Genomic DNA, 14598 nt, shown 5'->3' on the forward strand with positions numbered 1-14598 from the left:
ACAGCTTCACTGGGCATGAGAGGAGAGGAGAGTACTGCTCCAGCTTTAGCAACTAGCATGCTGGCCAGAGACCTGGCTGCACTGCCTGGCAAGTGCTCACACAAGCCAGTGGCACTTCCACCCTCTTGGGCTCTGTCCCTCTTGTCACATAAGCACAGCCTCTGGGGATGAGCAGTGGCTGCGGGCGGGCAATTGCCTCCTGGTTTGCCCCTAAGACAGACTTTTGTGCCCATGGCACAAAGCAAGGGAAAGGGCTAGACTTCAGGGCTCAGAGAAAATTTCTGGGGAGAATCTGAGGGAAGGTTTAATCCTGACCAACACTCAAAATAGGAGGAATGAGGCTGGGTGCAGGAGGTGTGCAGAACCTGGATGTGCTCTCATGACAGCTCTTGCCCTTATGGCAGCAGAGAGGCCACACGGCTCCGGTGTGCACTCTGCCCCCTCCTCTATGGCCCCTCTCTGCTATGGCTGTCCCCAGCCCCTCGGATGCTCTTGTGCTGGAGCAGAGTCAAGAGTTGTTGAAAGTCTGTAAGCATGGAAAAGATGTCCTTCCAGTATGCCACGTGCAATCCCTCCTAAGCAGAGCAGACACTTCACAAAGCCTTAACCCTAATAGAGTCACACTTTGCTGTGGGCACACAACTGCCCACAAGCCCCAGGGAGCAAGAAACAATGCAGCAAACTGGGACAACCTGGCAGTGGGGAAAATTAAGGTAGATAAGGGCTAGGAAGTGCAGACAGGAAGGACAACTTTAAACAACACAGGACTGTATGGCACAGCTCCCTCTGAGGTTGCAGCCTGAGAGTCAGGCAGCTCTTCGCACAAAGGACAACCTCAGCTGCCATCACAGGACACATGTAGGCATTTGGAGGCCCAAAGATCAGAACGGAAGTGTGGACAGCCACTAGCTAAGGCAGTGTGAGAGCCAGGAACAGGAAGAACACAGGTGTCCTGAGCACCAGGTCCGTGCTCTTGACACAAGGATTTGGTCACCTGTTTGAAACAGGGTCACCTGGGGCAGCCCAATGGTGGTTTCTGTTCAGGACCACAATGCCAGGAAGGGACAAATGCGGCAGGATTGGTGCTCGGTTTAGCATTTAATCAAATCACACTTTGCTAAGGGCAAGGTGAAGACAGCAATTGAGCCTGGTTTGCATTTCAGGTCAGGGAAGGGAGAGAGCAGGGAATCCAGAGCAGGGCAGATGAAGGCTTAACCCTGGTCCCATTTGAACAGCTGTGCCAGTGGTCAGACCAGCTGCAGAGGGGAAACCATAGAGGTGAAAGAGCATCTGCAGTCATTGTGCTTGCCAACAAAGCATAAAATGACCTGACCACCCCCAGGAACAAGTGGCATGAACTACTGAAGGTACAGTATGAGACAGCCTGATTGCCAGAGCTCAAAGACACCATGCTTTAAAGCAGATGGACATGATTTGTCCTGCTGCCAAACTGTGGGAGAAATGCTAAATCACACCTCAAAAATACCCAAGGACACCTCTCCTCAGCCTCGCTGAGGCTTTGGGGCTGTGGCATACCACGCTCTCTCTGCCCTGGCCTTTCTGTCCTGCTCTATCACTCATCAATCACAGCCTCGTGGTACGTGGGACGTGTGAGCAGGCCGGGGCAGCGGAGATGCAGATAGACCTGCAGGGATGCTGCACTGCTCTGATTAGTGCAATCAGGCCATCGCACATGGTTTTCTGGCTGCTGGGTACAGCTGGCCCCAGAGTATAAGACCAGCCCTTGGGCACTAGGAGGCTCAGACTTCCACACATCTTGGAAGGAGTGTCCAGCTGTGGGAAGAGATGTGCCAGCCCCAGCTGCTGCTGGCCCTGCTGCTCCTGCTTCCCTGCCCATGGGCCAATGCCAGTAAGCTAGGGTGCTGCAAGCTGCTATGAGTGAGGCTGCTGGTCTGGGCTCTGACCTCAGCAGCCACCGGCTCATCCTGCAGTGGGGTGTCTTGCAGGTGCTCTACAGGGTCAGATTGTGGGAGGCCATGAGGCTCAGCCCCACTCCCACCCTTACATGGCATACCTGAAGGTAGGAATGTTAGCTTGCGGAGGCTTCCTGGTGGCCCCTGACTGGGTGATGACAGCCGCACACTGCCTGGGGTGAGTACTTTATACAGGGGCTTTATCCCCTTCTTCCTCCCCTAACTTGTGAGGTCCATCACTGGAGTAATTTTGGAGTAGGTTCCTCTTCCTCCTGTGCTAAGCAGCTCTCCCCACCTGCCTGCAGAAGGGGAGGGACGTGGGTGAGACCCAACCTGTTTTCTCCCTTCTCCCCGCTGCTGCCATGGCCAGTAACGCCACAGTCATCCTGGGGGCTCACAACATCCACGAACCAGAAACGACCCAGCAGATCCGGGGAGTTCTCAGATACCACCAGCACCCTGAATACGACCCCAACGCCGTGTCCAATGACATCATGCTGCTCAAGGCAAGGCAGGGCAGCAGGCAGTGGGTCGGAGGGTAGCGTGGGGCTGTGGGTCTAGCAGGGTAGCGTGGGGCTGTGGGTCTAGCAGGGTCTAGGCAGAACACATTCTTGCTGTTAGCTCCTTCTGCAAACCATCAGCTGCTTCTGCCCATGAGTGCCGGAGGCAGGCAGGAATGGGAGGGACCTGGGAGGGAACCGTGGGCAGGGCTTGGAGCCACATGCCCTATTCGCAGCAGCTCACCAGACTTTGCAGTGCTGTGTGTCCTGCTAGACCGCCCCTACCACTGCGCACAAAGTGTCCTTCAGCTGTTTTGCTCATAGCCTTCTCCAAAAACCTTGCTTTCTCCCAGCTGACAGCGAAGGCCACTCTCAATGACTACGTCAAGACCATCACACTGCCCAAGACAGTCAGCGACCTCCCCACGGGCACCAAGTGCAGCATAGCCGGGTGGGGCCTGATCGATGACGACCAGGCAACCAACAAGCTCTTTGAAACCAAAGTCTCCATCTACAGCCGCAGGAAATGCATCCGCTTCTATCCACATCTCAACACCGGCACGGTCTGTGCTGGCAGCTTCCACGAGCTCAGGGATTCCAGCCAGGTACGGGCTGCTGACGGGCTGGGGGCTTGGCTGCGGGGCAGGAGGGTTCTCTGGTAGCAGGGGCTGCTGCTGGCACAGACTTAGCTGGTTCCCAGGAGAGGTCACAAGCATTTGATATGTAGCTCCCATGTGGACTAGCTCTCTGGATGCCCTGATACCACAGTCCATGCATAGTCCCAGGGGTGGAGTCCCAACTCACCTGCTCCTGACAGCTCCTCCAGCACGTGGGCAAGTGGGGCAGGAGTGGAGCTGCAGATCTGAGCAGAGACACAGCCCTGCTAGCAGTGCCTGGGCAGGGAGGGACCGATGTGGAACCAATTGCCACAGGGAAGAGGCCTTTAAAACCAGTCTCATCTGTCCTCAGGGAGATTCTGGTGGGCCCCTGGTATGCAATAAGGTGGCACAAGGCATCGTTTCCTTCGGGTACAACACCCCGCCTGGAGTCTACACCCGCATCTCCAACTACCTGCCCTGGATCAAAAAAACGCTGAAGAAGTAGCAGCAGCGGCACTTGCTCCAGCATTGGTCCAGCCCTGGAGACTGCAATAGTTTCCTTTTTGCCCCTGCTGAAGGCTTGACTCCCTCCTCTCTCCTTGGGAACCTGAGTGACCTGATGGGTCCACACAAAGGTCCCCTTCTTTCTGTTCTGAGGTTGCTGGCCATCTCAGGCAGCCAGTTCAGGGCCATGTTAAATCACCCTGACAGGAGCAGGGACCGTCCCAGATGGCACCAGAAAGAGTGGACCCCGTTTCCTTTAGAGATAACCCCATCCCTGCTTGAACCTTGCTGCACTTAAAACACCCACAGTAAACTCAGAGGTGCATTTCCCAGCATATGTCTTCTCCTTTCTCGTACCTTGCCCCAGGGAGAAGGGAGGGAAAGGTCTAGCTGGTCAAAGTGAGAGGTCAGCCTGTTGGGACAGAGGCAGTTGTAGCTCTGCATCCACTGAATTGCTGGCAGACTTGGAGGACAAGAGCTACAGTTGCCCTTCCTGGGGTCATGGGGATGAGTGTGTTGCAAGAAGAGAAACTGTCCTGGTAGAAACGGGCTGGGAAAAGTGATGTGCACACACTCCATTCACCAACTTCAGGAATGTCACCACCTGCCTGGGAGCAGCTGACAGCCAGGATGTGGTGTGTCAGCAGGTACCAGCGGTCAAAAGCTGCCATTCCTGCAAAGTAATGACTGTCCCCTCTGCAGGGACCTCGTGCCTGGGCAATGTTGCACCCTAGGACATAGGGCAGCCAAGACAGCAAGCTGGGTCACAGGGGAAACCAGGCTAAACTTTTCAGCTGTCTTAGCTGTGAGAGGCTCCAGCAGGTGAAGGGAGCCAGACTTTTTGTAGACTGTGCTGTTTCTGCTCCCCCTTGGGCATAAGGCAGGTGGCAGCTGAGATGCCAGTGATGGGGCTTTAGGATCCCAGAGAGGAGACATACTCAAAGTCCCAGCTGTTGCACACCAGTGCTTTCAGTCTTTGCCTCTGCCATTCTCCAGCAGTCACAGTCCTCCATCTCCTGAACAGCAACATGATATCCTGGGTAGAGACATGGATACAGTCTCTGAAGGGATTGTACTGAAAGGACCCGGGTTCACAAAAGCTTCTGACCCCATGCCACTTCCTCCTTTCCTTCCATGCCAACTACCATGGGGGAGTCCGACTCTTTCCCTGGAGAAGGCAAGGGTGAGTCCTAGCTGGGAGCTGTCTGCCTTTGGAGCTCCCTGGCATGTTTCTGTCCCTCTCAGGAAGGCAAGCCCAGCCCTAGCAGTACAGCATGAGCAGAGACTATTCTAGCAGTAGCACGAAAGCAAAAGGGCTTGAGACTGTCCCCTCAGCCGGGTGATGCTCAGAGGCAAGCTTCCCCTCCCCACAAAAGATGCTCTAGCACTGTTTTCAGACAGCCCCTGCACTAGAGTCTGAATAGCTTGCACCAGCCCCTCCTTCCATGGCCTGCGCTGGGTGTAAAGCAACCTGCCCAGACTCTGAGCCCTAGTCTCCTTTGTTCCAGCTAGCTTCTGGTGGTGTCTCTCATACACAGATAGGAGAGTGCTAGACACTTTCCTGGAAGAAATTACACGGGGCAGAGACAGTGTATTGGGAAATAACTGAGCTGCAGAACTCCTGGTGCAGGATGACAGATATCTGTGCAAGTTCAAGAGGAGACCAGACTGGTTTGCTGCGGGGAAACCCAGTGGGGAATTTTAAGCATACAGAAGCTGTGTGCAATTCAAGGGAACGGGATGCTTGCCCTCTTCTCATCATCTCTCCTGGGCTCCCAGTAGCCACCTCTGTCAGAGAGGAGGAGATGGCTTGCAGTCCGGCCCTGGATGTGTGCTCGTATGTTCTCCCTGTTCTTGCCTGGGACGAAGGGAAATGATGTTGCTTTGCCTTCAGCACCCATGTCACCCTGGGGAAACTGAGAAGGGTCCACGGTTTGGGCTTCTGCTAACAGCTGCTATCAGCTAGGAAATCTGCAAGTGAAAAGCCTGCAGCTGCTTATCTGTGTAGTACAAATCTTTGTCACGTCAGGGTTTTCCTTGAAGCTCCCTTGCTGCAGTCTTTGCACGAGAATGGCAGCTTTTAGCTTAAAAATGGGGTTTGCCCTGTGGGACTGGGGGCAGATAGGAAAGCATATTTACCGGCAGCCAGTGCCCTGGCAGCAAGGACGTATCAGCCCCATTTCGTCACAGCCAAGGAAGGAACTGATGACCATCTTCCACCTTTCGCTGGAGCCTGCACTGGTGCCAGTGGGGAGGCAAGAGGACGTCCTGGCGGGGGTGGGGAGCGTGTTCAGTGATTTGCCACCAGCCCTTCCTCCAGCACAGTCCCTCTCGCCGCAGGCTGGAGGAGGAGGAGGTACAGCTGCCGCTGGTTCTGGTCCAGGGAAGACAGATCCCCACCATGCGCTGCAGAAAGGCACCTGGGGCTTGTTTCGCATTTAAAAATCACCGCCTGCCAGGGAGGGGGCAGCGCTGACTGTGACACACCTGGACATGACCCTTCCCAGAGGAACAAGACCAGCTTCAGGGAGACGTGTCATTGGGTTATCTCTAGCTAGAGAAGGGGCAGAATCCCAAACCTGCGTCCCTCATCTCCATCCACCCTCAGCACATCAGAGGGAGAGTGAGCCCTTGCCCCAGGGTCAAGGAAGTGTCCTGTCTTCTCTCACATTGGCTGGTAAAAGACAGCGAACTCCCCAATTTAATGGTGAACTGTTACATCTGGAAAGAAACACTTAAAATGGTGTCTTTTGCTGTACAAAGCAAAGGCCTAAGTCAGCAGCTGGTGCAGAACAGAGACCTCACGGCAACAGCAGCAGTCACACTGCTGTGGGCCATGCTCGTGAAGCTGCCATAACAACTTTTTGCCCTCATATATCCATGACCAGTGTGGCGTTATAAATGCACTCACACTAATTTTGCTCTATTAGGCAGGACTGCACCTACTGAGAAAGAGCAGGAAGGTCCTCAACTGCCACTGCAGAGTCTTTGGAACTGGTACATCGAGTGAAAGAAGTCTTGTTTTGGCAAGACTCATGATAAAAATCAAGAGAGTTTGCAAGTGCACAACAAATACAAGCTGCAAGGGATGAGCCCAGTGGCAGGCAAAGTGATGAGGGTGGGTATAGCTTCCAGCTCAAAGGCAATCAAAGGCAATGGGTTAAAATTGGCTCTGGGTTTAGAAGGATGTCAGATACCCCAGATCAGGCCCAAGATGAAGGTGGTTGATGCCCAAGGCTAAGGCTGACTGAATTCCCCTCTCAGATCGCTGAGGCATGCAATTTGCAGATAGATTAATCAGATGAATCTGACTTCTGTGGTTTCCTGGAGTCTAGTCTCAGGCTATAAAACCTTGCTGGGAGCAGGAAGAGACCCCAGCTGCAGCCTCACCTCCAAGGGATCCACTGAAGCTGAGAACGCTATGATGAAGCACCTGCAGAAACTCCTGCTCTCCCTCCTGCTGGTGACATGCCCCTCGGCCAAAGCCAGTAAGTACAGTGGCCCAGGGGTGCGGAGAGGGCTGGGGAAGGAAGAGTCCCAGGCAGCACGTCCTGTGTCCTGTGTCCTCCAATCCTCTCATCCTCAGTCCCGTTCATTGTAGATTATTCCTGGAATCAGATGGAGGGAGGAGGTGAAGCCAAGACCCACTCCACACCTTACATGGCATATCTGCAAGGAAAGAACAACCAATTCTGCGGAGGCTTCCTAGTGGCCCCTAACTGGGTGATGACAGCGGCTCAGTGCTTCGTGTAAGTTTTTGCTATGTTTATACAGCACCTGGCATGAGATTGTCCCACTGACGTGATCCGGGTAACATCTCCTAGGTGGAGGTCTAACAGTTTGAATCACTTCCTTCACAGCTGTGGCCAAACTCTTTCCCTAGCAGGGAGTGCAGGCTGCATTGCTGGGACAGGGCAAGGCTGTGGGGGCTAGCACCGTCACAGCAGGGGTCTGGCTGCAGCTCTGCCTCGAGCCATCCTTCCCCATGTCCCTCCCCAGCCCATGTTCAGATACTTACCTTTATTTTTTTATTCCCCCTCCATGACTCATTTTATTCTTCCCAGACATCAACAATGAGAAGTCAGACCAGCTTCTTCCCTTGCTGTCACTGACCTGCTGGCATAGCAGGGATTGCTGGTCTCAGGCTTTGCCCTTTCTGCCACCAAAGACCTTGAAGACTGTTATCAGAATTAATAATCTCTTATGAGCAAGGTGCTTGCCTAGCTCTCTTCCATCCCTCCAGCTGGAGAAACCGGGGCATGGAGAGGCAAGAGGGCTTTTCTAGAGGCGCGTGACTCTGGGTGTAGCTACTACACTCCTGAGGGCTGACAGCTCTGCCCCGGTGCCAGTAACCCAGGCTCAGGGCCAGTCCACACATCTGAGCAGCAGAAAGGAGGATCAGCAGAAGCCAGGAGCCCGGATGCACAAGTCCCACGTGCTAGATTGAGAGGGACTCCCACCCATACCCAGGGTCCCTCCCAATTTTCCTAAGGCAGCCACTTCTGCTGATGATGTAGAGGCCAATAAAGGTACATTGGCTCAGAGCAGTGTTCTGATTTAGAAATCCCTCCTTGGTGCCATGGACTTTCATGGGCCTATGAAGCTTGGAACAACAGCCCACATATCTTAGTACACAGCAGCAGCATTGGACCAAATCTGCTCAGCTCAAGATCCAGAGGTAAAATAACCCTTGCAGAGCTCCAGTCTGTCAGACGGGAACTTGATCTGCCTCTTGGCTAGGTAGATTGACTGGCAGAGCTCCTTGCTCCCACCATTCTTCTTTAAAGCCCAGCCAGTCTCTTCTCGCCATGCCCCTGGGAGATGCGCCTCAGTGTTACTGGGGAACACAGGAGGAAGCTAATGACATACACTGTGCTTGATTTTACCAGACACAAACCTCTGACTGTGATCCTTGGAGCCCACACAATCCAAAGGAGAGAGGAAAGCTGGCAAACATTCGAAGTCCAAGAGTATCACTGCCACCCAGACTTCATAAGTCCTAAGAAGGGAAATGACATCCTCTTGCTGAAGGTAACTACTTGCCTGGAGCACCTGCATGGTCCCATCTGCCCGACATGCAGGGCTGAGCTGTAACCCTGGAGCGGGAGGGGACAGCCTTTGTCAGAGAGCATTCACAGACCAAGCACTTATTTCTGTATTTTCTGTTCCTTTGCCCAGCTGAAAGGCAATGCCACCAGCAACAGCTACGTTAGGACCATTTCCTTTGAAAAATCAAAAGTCCCTGGTGGGACTACATGCAGCATAGCTGGCTGGGGCTACAAAACACCTGCTGCCACGTTACGCGAAGCCACTGTCACCACCATCAAACAAAGGGACTGCCTCAGCCACTACCCTGGACTTGCTGACAACTTGATTTGTGGCCACAGTGGATCTGCTGGGGTACCTGAAAAGGTCAGTCTCTGACTTAGGCTGCGGGGGAGGTTTCAGCCAGGTGCTGGGCACAAACCTGATCTGGGCTGAAAAAACTTCACTGAAAAGGTACTGTCTAAAATTGCTTCTTGTTGTCTGTTCACTCACCCCCATCTCCATGCCCCACCCCCCACCCCCACCCCCCGCCCCATCACTCAATTCTTCCTCACCAGCATCCCTCTCTCATGCTGCCCTGGCACAAGAGGTGCCCTGGGTCTTGATCTCTAAGGATCAGACCCTCAGAGAATCAGCAGTATTCCTGCTGACTTGCAGGCATCACTATTGTGCTCAGCCCTGGGCCAAGCAGAAGGGACAAGGGGATCCTTGTCTTCCCACAGCAGAGGACCTAGGAGTCAGCAACATCACAGCAAGACAACAGCTTGGCTGAAGAGGGGTTTTCCCTAAATCTCATAGCTGGTCTGGGTGCATTTTGCGGTGTTCTGCAGCCAGCAGAAAGGCAGAAATGAAGCAATACTTTAAGCTTCAGTGTTTGCCCAGCTATAGCTGTGCTAGATCCCGTGCTGGGTCCCAGACAAAACTGCCAATGATCCCTTTTGGACCCAGAGCTATCCACATCCATTGTGAGTCCAAGCTTCTCCTGGGGAATCTCTGTCCTGATATTTAGATCCTCCCTGTTCTTTGCAAAAGCACCCTTTTCCTGGGGACCCCACATAAATCAACACTGATCTCTCCTCCCCCATTTTACAGGGCGATGTCGGGGATCCACTCGTCTGCAACAACAAAGCCTATGGCATCTTCTCCTATAGGCATAACAATTGGCTTGGTTTCTACACACGCATTGCTCCTTACCTTCCCTGGGTCAACAGTGTCATGAAGTCAGCATGACCCTACTCTCCCCCCAGCTGCTGCCCTGGAAAACTCATGCTTCAGGGCCCCATGCTCACCTGCTTTTTCTTCTTTCTCCCTGGAAAACATCTTCCACTGATCCTCATGGACATGGCAAGCATGGCAAGGACTTCTCTCTGGCAAAGCCAAACTATGGCAGTGGGGGGCTTGGCACAGAGATTGCACCTCGACTGTGTTTGTTCCCTGTGCCAGCCAGGGAGTGCCCATTGACACGGTGTATGCTCCCACACTTTGCTGCTCTGATTTACCCCTTTGTCAAGCTGCTTGTGGCTACAGCTCTAGAAAGGAAGCAGCAGGACAGCCCTGAGTGAGGTCACAGTAGCTGTTGGGATGTCTGCCGCCCTTTGGGAAGGCAGTACAATTAGATCGGGGCGGGGGGGATGGGGATCCAAAGAGCAGCTTCCTCCCTGCCCCTTGCATTCGTGACACCAGATGCGTGGGTCTCCTTTGCCCAAGCCCTGGGGTTAGAGGGTTGCCTCAGCTCCAAGGAGGACACTTTCAGCTTCTGCTTCACTGCTGCTGCTGGCCCCTACCTCTGAAACCTGCTGCCTCCTTTCTCCCCTCTTGCTGTAGCACCAGTGTGTAAGAATACATAAAAACAATAAATTGCATCTGCATTTGAGAGCCTTTTTCCTTCTATGATTTGGATTTCTCTTGGCCTCTGGCTTCAGTCCTGAAACGCTCAGAAGAAAGTCACTGCTCAAACAGCTGACTCCCAAGCTGTAAGTTTCTACCCTAATCACTGGCCTCCATTTTCTGTCCCACCTAAATCCCCAGATTAGGTGGTGTCAAGCCTGGTTTTCAGGGCAGGGGAAGCCTCTTGGCCTCCTCTCCCCAGTGTGGAATGTTCAGACAAAACTGAAAAAGATGGTACTCAGTCATCTCCTGGCAGAAGATCGTCTTTCCCCTATATGCTGCAGTGTGAGCAGGCAGGAAAGAACTCGGGGGGCACCGAGAACGAGGGGTCCCCGGGGCTACGGGAGCGCTTGCAGCACGTGCCCACCAGTCTTGCGTGGGGACAGAATTAGCCCATCTCATCACAGGGCAGCCTGGCCGCAGAGCACAGCGAAGTCAGGAGCACAGAGGAGGCTCTAGCCTCTGCAGTGCTCTGCCAGACAGGCTGTGCCACCGGGCTGTGCCAAGCCCTCTGCCGCCTCCGGCTCGCTCAGGTTCTCCGATGCCCAGGGGAGCGGCAGCCCACCTTGACAACACACGCGTTTGGCTGCTCGAGCCATGCAGCTGCCTGAAGGAGCACGTTACCACAGAAGGTGGTAAAGTATTGGGCTGTGTCTCAGGCAGCAATCGTGTCCTCCAGGAGGTTTTTTTGCTCAGAAAGAGGATCCTCGGTGTGCTCTAGAGCCAGGGCAGCCCTGAGCAGAGGCAGGCTCTCCACCACCCTGCTGCAGTGATCTGGGTGCATGCAGAGAATGCTGTCCCTCTGCTCTGACTTCTGCCCACCCACATCCATGATCCTTCCAGGCTGGAGAGTCAGCCAGAGGCTGAAGTACAAGTGAATGCAGAGAACCTTGTCCTCTCCTGAATTTTGAAAGCCAGAAACAAAGCCAGAAACTTTTTGAGTGAAAGCTTCAGATCACAGAAGCACAGACTCTTCCTACCAGTAGAAAGTGACAGTAAACCTCTTCTACTCTCTACAGAATTACAGGGGAAAAAGCCAGAAGAAAGCTTTTTTGAGAAGGCCTTTCCCCAGACACAGCAGACGTGCACAATGCAACCCCACTGAAGTGAGAACGAAGGAGGAGGCTGTACAACCACATCAGCCGCCTTTCACAGGAAGGTAACTGCTGCTGACAGGGGAAGGTGAGGGAAGGAGCATGATGGACAGTGAAATGGTAAATGTATTCTCTTTTACACAGACAAAGGGCATTCCAAGACCTATAACTTTGAGGCTTGTCTTTGAACAGATATGAAAACACTAACTTCGCTTGCTTTTTCTCCCCACATGGATTTCGAAACATACCAGTTTTGACTGGGATCCCAGGTAAGACATTGGCAAAATTCCATAGTCTATCCAATCTTAATGCACGGCAGGGAAGAGAGGAGGAGTTTTATAACAATCATCTATTTATGCAGATTTCCTGTGCTGTAAGCAAGCCTGGTTTCTCTCCTCTGTTTGCTACAATAACCACTCCCACCAAAACCACTGGAGGTTCAGGCTCTCAGAGCTGCAAGGCACAGGAACCCCTGTGAGTGTCACACTGCAATGACACTGCCAGACTCAAGAAAAACTGAGCCTGCACCTGCAGAACAAACATCTCACTCACTCTCCTTGATGCCACATTTGCTTTGGCCTTAACTATGGCTGCACACTTCGGGACTTACAGCTGGGGAATGGGAGACCCAGCTCTCCAGACAAAGAACAACAGAACTTGAGTCTTCAGAGACGAGATGAATTTGACTGGAATCTGCCCAGCTGAGGTGTGGAGCTTTACTCATACCCAAGCAGTGGGGATGCGCCAGTAACAGAAAAAGCAGTCAGAGAGCTGAAGACATTTAAGCAACCGTTGGAGAAAAATGGGATAAAATCTGACTCTATTATTAGAGGCACCCAGGTGGTTTTGCAGTGCATAGAGGTTTTGAACTTGACAATATTTGCATCCTTCTAACTGCATAGAAAGGAGGAGAAAAAAAAAAAATATCTGTTTAAAGCACAGGAATCCAAGGTATTTCTTGAGATTAGAACAGACAAATGAAATTCTAAAATCAAAGACTAGGGGACAAAGTTTACAAAACTACTGATAAGGACGTCTGTCTTTTTGATGTGGAAGTTTTGATCAAGCCCAGTTTCACCAACCAGCTCGTGTTCTGAAACCATTTTAAGCCTATAGGTACACTTCAGTTTGCAGGTCACAACAAAAGTTTCCTGACTATAGAAACACAATCTCCAAAGTTTTTGAAAAGCAGCAGTCGGACTGAAGTTTTTGTGTTAAAAGAAAACCCCTAATGGGTTTTATTTTTCAAGATGTGCTTCTGGGCAGTGTTTGTCTTTCCTTATGTTCACCTTTGCACAAGGGTGACTTGTTAGAGCTCACATAATTATCTGCGGCAGCCCTGGATACAAAACACTAGGCGATTTTAAGATTCCAAGTACTTTCCAAACCTAGTAATACAAAACATCTTTAAAGCCCCCCACGTCATTCACGTGACTAAAAAAAGCTATAACTGAAGAAAGTTATCGGTGATTTTTGCTGCGGATGATGATGTTGCACAAGGAGAGCACGCCTATCCTGTGGGTTTTACACGCACACAGTGCCCTCTTTAGGTTAGCAACAGCACGTGTTCTTCAAGGTTCTGTCCCTAGGCAACTTCTGAATTGCTCCAAAAAAGCTTACCTCTAAAAAACCTCTTTCAACAAAGCATAAGATTGCAGTTTGGAAGCAAATTCGTGGCTAAGCTGAGAAAGGCACCTCTTTCCCCTAGGGTTCTTTACAACATTTGATCTGCTCTGAATCAAGTGTTGCAAAGCTGACATTGAGCTGAGACTTCTTTTCTAATCAGGCTGCCAAATCCTTTCCAGAAGAATTCCAAGGATGTTCTCATCCTACATGGCCTCTACTTTGCAAAGAGCCTCACTGAAGCTATCTGCTCTTTGCAGTATTAGAGATTGAAGGTCTGAGCCACTGGGAGGGAAGATACGAACCGGCATAGCAGGAGAGACCTGCCTTTTGGATGCTTCATACAAGCACCATTTATTTCCATGGCCAGGAGCTATAGACAGACACCTGAGATGAAGGGAGGAGCAATTCTGGGAGCAGTGCATAGGAGCGGCCAGTGACAACGGGTAGTAGCACCTGACTGGGCATGCAGAACAGTCTCCAGGCTGCATCTGTAGTCCCTGCTGAGCCGTATCCTCACCCATCTCAGGAGCTAGGTTACCTGGAACCTTTCAGACAGCCCAAATGCTGAGTCTTGTCATACAGTTCAGTATGGGAACCACAAAAACTCTTCAGAAGCCTTGGGTACCATGTGCCTCTGACCTGCATGCCATAGATTGCAGAGTCCTGCATAAGGCAACTTAGGGTCAGGCTAGACATGGGACAGAAAGCTGAAGTGAAAGGAGGGAGGCATTATATTCCTGCTTTATAAAATTTCATACGACATTTTATTCTTCTCATGCTGAACAGATGCTTCCCTAGCTTTCCCAAGAGAGCAAATGTAATGCTCAAAGAAGAGAGCTTTCTCCTGCTACGAGGATGATGGCTGTCCAAAGGCACGTGAATCCCAAATTCTCTCTTCTTTGCCCTCTTCTTCTGCATGGGATTTTTTTTAATATAAAAAGATGGAAATTGATTTCCTTAATGTCTGGGTCCACCTATGTACACAATCCCAAGGACCTGTTCTGGTGTGGGCAGTGACGTCCAACAGCCAGGTTCGAAGTGACTTGCAGCACTAACAAAACCCCAGTCCTGGGGCCAGCACACCTTACCAGAAAACTCACCTGGTCCACAGCCCAGTTTCGACTGCCTTTTTTTCCCCCAAGAGTCCCCTGAGAGCAGGATGCAGGCAAAAGGAATTGTCCAGGCAGAAGCAGGCTGTTCCATGCCACAGTCTCTCCTGGGTTCCCAAGACTTCTCCTTGCAGGATGGGGTGCTTCCTGCCCGGGACAAAGGAGCTGAGGGCCTCTCACCCCCAGCTGCTGAGGTGGAGGTTAGGAGCTCCCTGTCTTGCTGGAAATGGTTTACTCAGTCTGTTTGAGGGGCCCTTGGGAAAGATAGCAACTGTGAGCAAGCTGCATGGATTGTTCTA

General features: G+C 52.1%; 2 protein-coding genes across 2 annotated transcripts; both read left to right on the plus strand.

Annotated features, from left to right (window-relative positions):
* The first annotated feature begins 1806 nt into the window (after positions 1-1806).
* On the plus strand, positions 1807-3538 carry LOC104261578 (mast cell protease 1A). Its single transcript, XM_009817675.1, has 5 exons — positions 1807-1870; positions 1968-2112; positions 2305-2440; positions 2788-3039; positions 3404-3538. Exons 1-5 carry the CDS (start codon positions 1807-1809, stop codon positions 3536-3538), a joined length of 732 nt encoding a protein of 243 aa, XP_009815977.1.
* A 3423-nt stretch (positions 3539-6961) lies between these two features.
* Positions 6962-9813, plus strand: LOC104261579 (granzyme E). The gene is made up of 5 exons (XM_059831608.1): positions 6962-7025; positions 7139-7286; positions 8427-8568; positions 8716-8949; positions 9676-9813. Exons 1-5 carry the CDS (start codon positions 6962-6964, stop codon positions 9811-9813), a joined length of 726 nt encoding a protein of 241 aa, XP_059687591.1.
* Positions 9814-14598: the final 4785 nt, after the last annotated feature.

This window comes from Gavia stellata, chromosome 32 (genome assembly GCF_030936135.1).
Source record: "Gavia stellata isolate bGavSte3 chromosome 32, bGavSte3.hap2, whole genome shotgun sequence".
Taxonomy (NCBI): domain Eukaryota; kingdom Metazoa; phylum Chordata; class Aves; order Gaviiformes; family Gaviidae; genus Gavia; species Gavia stellata.

Excerpts from the sequence above, each read along its gene's own strand:
- LOC104261578 (XM_009817675.1), top strand. The coding sequence starts at position 1,807 with ATGTGCCAGCCCCAGCTGCTGCTGGCCCTGCTGCTCCTGCTTCCCTGC. Across the intron at positions 2,441-2,787 it reads ATGACATCATGCTGCTCAAG|CTGACAGCGAAGGCCACTCT; the intron begins GCAAGGCAGGGC and ends GCTTTCTCCCAG. Across the intron at positions 3,040-3,403 it reads AGCTCAGGGATTCCAGCCAG|GGAGATTCTGGTGGGCCCCT; the intron begins GTACGGGCTGCT and ends ATCTGTCCTCAG.
- LOC104261579 (XM_059831608.1), top strand. The coding sequence starts at position 6,962 with ATGAAGCACCTGCAGAAACTCCTGCTCTCCCTCCTGCTGGTGACATGC. Across the intron at positions 7,026-7,138 it reads ATGCCCCTCGGCCAAAGCCA|ATTATTCCTGGAATCAGATG; the intron begins GTAAGTACAGTG and ends CGTTCATTGTAG. Across the intron at positions 7,287-8,426 it reads ACAGCGGCTCAGTGCTTCGT|ACACAAACCTCTGACTGTGA; the intron begins GTAAGTTTTTGC and ends TGATTTTACCAG.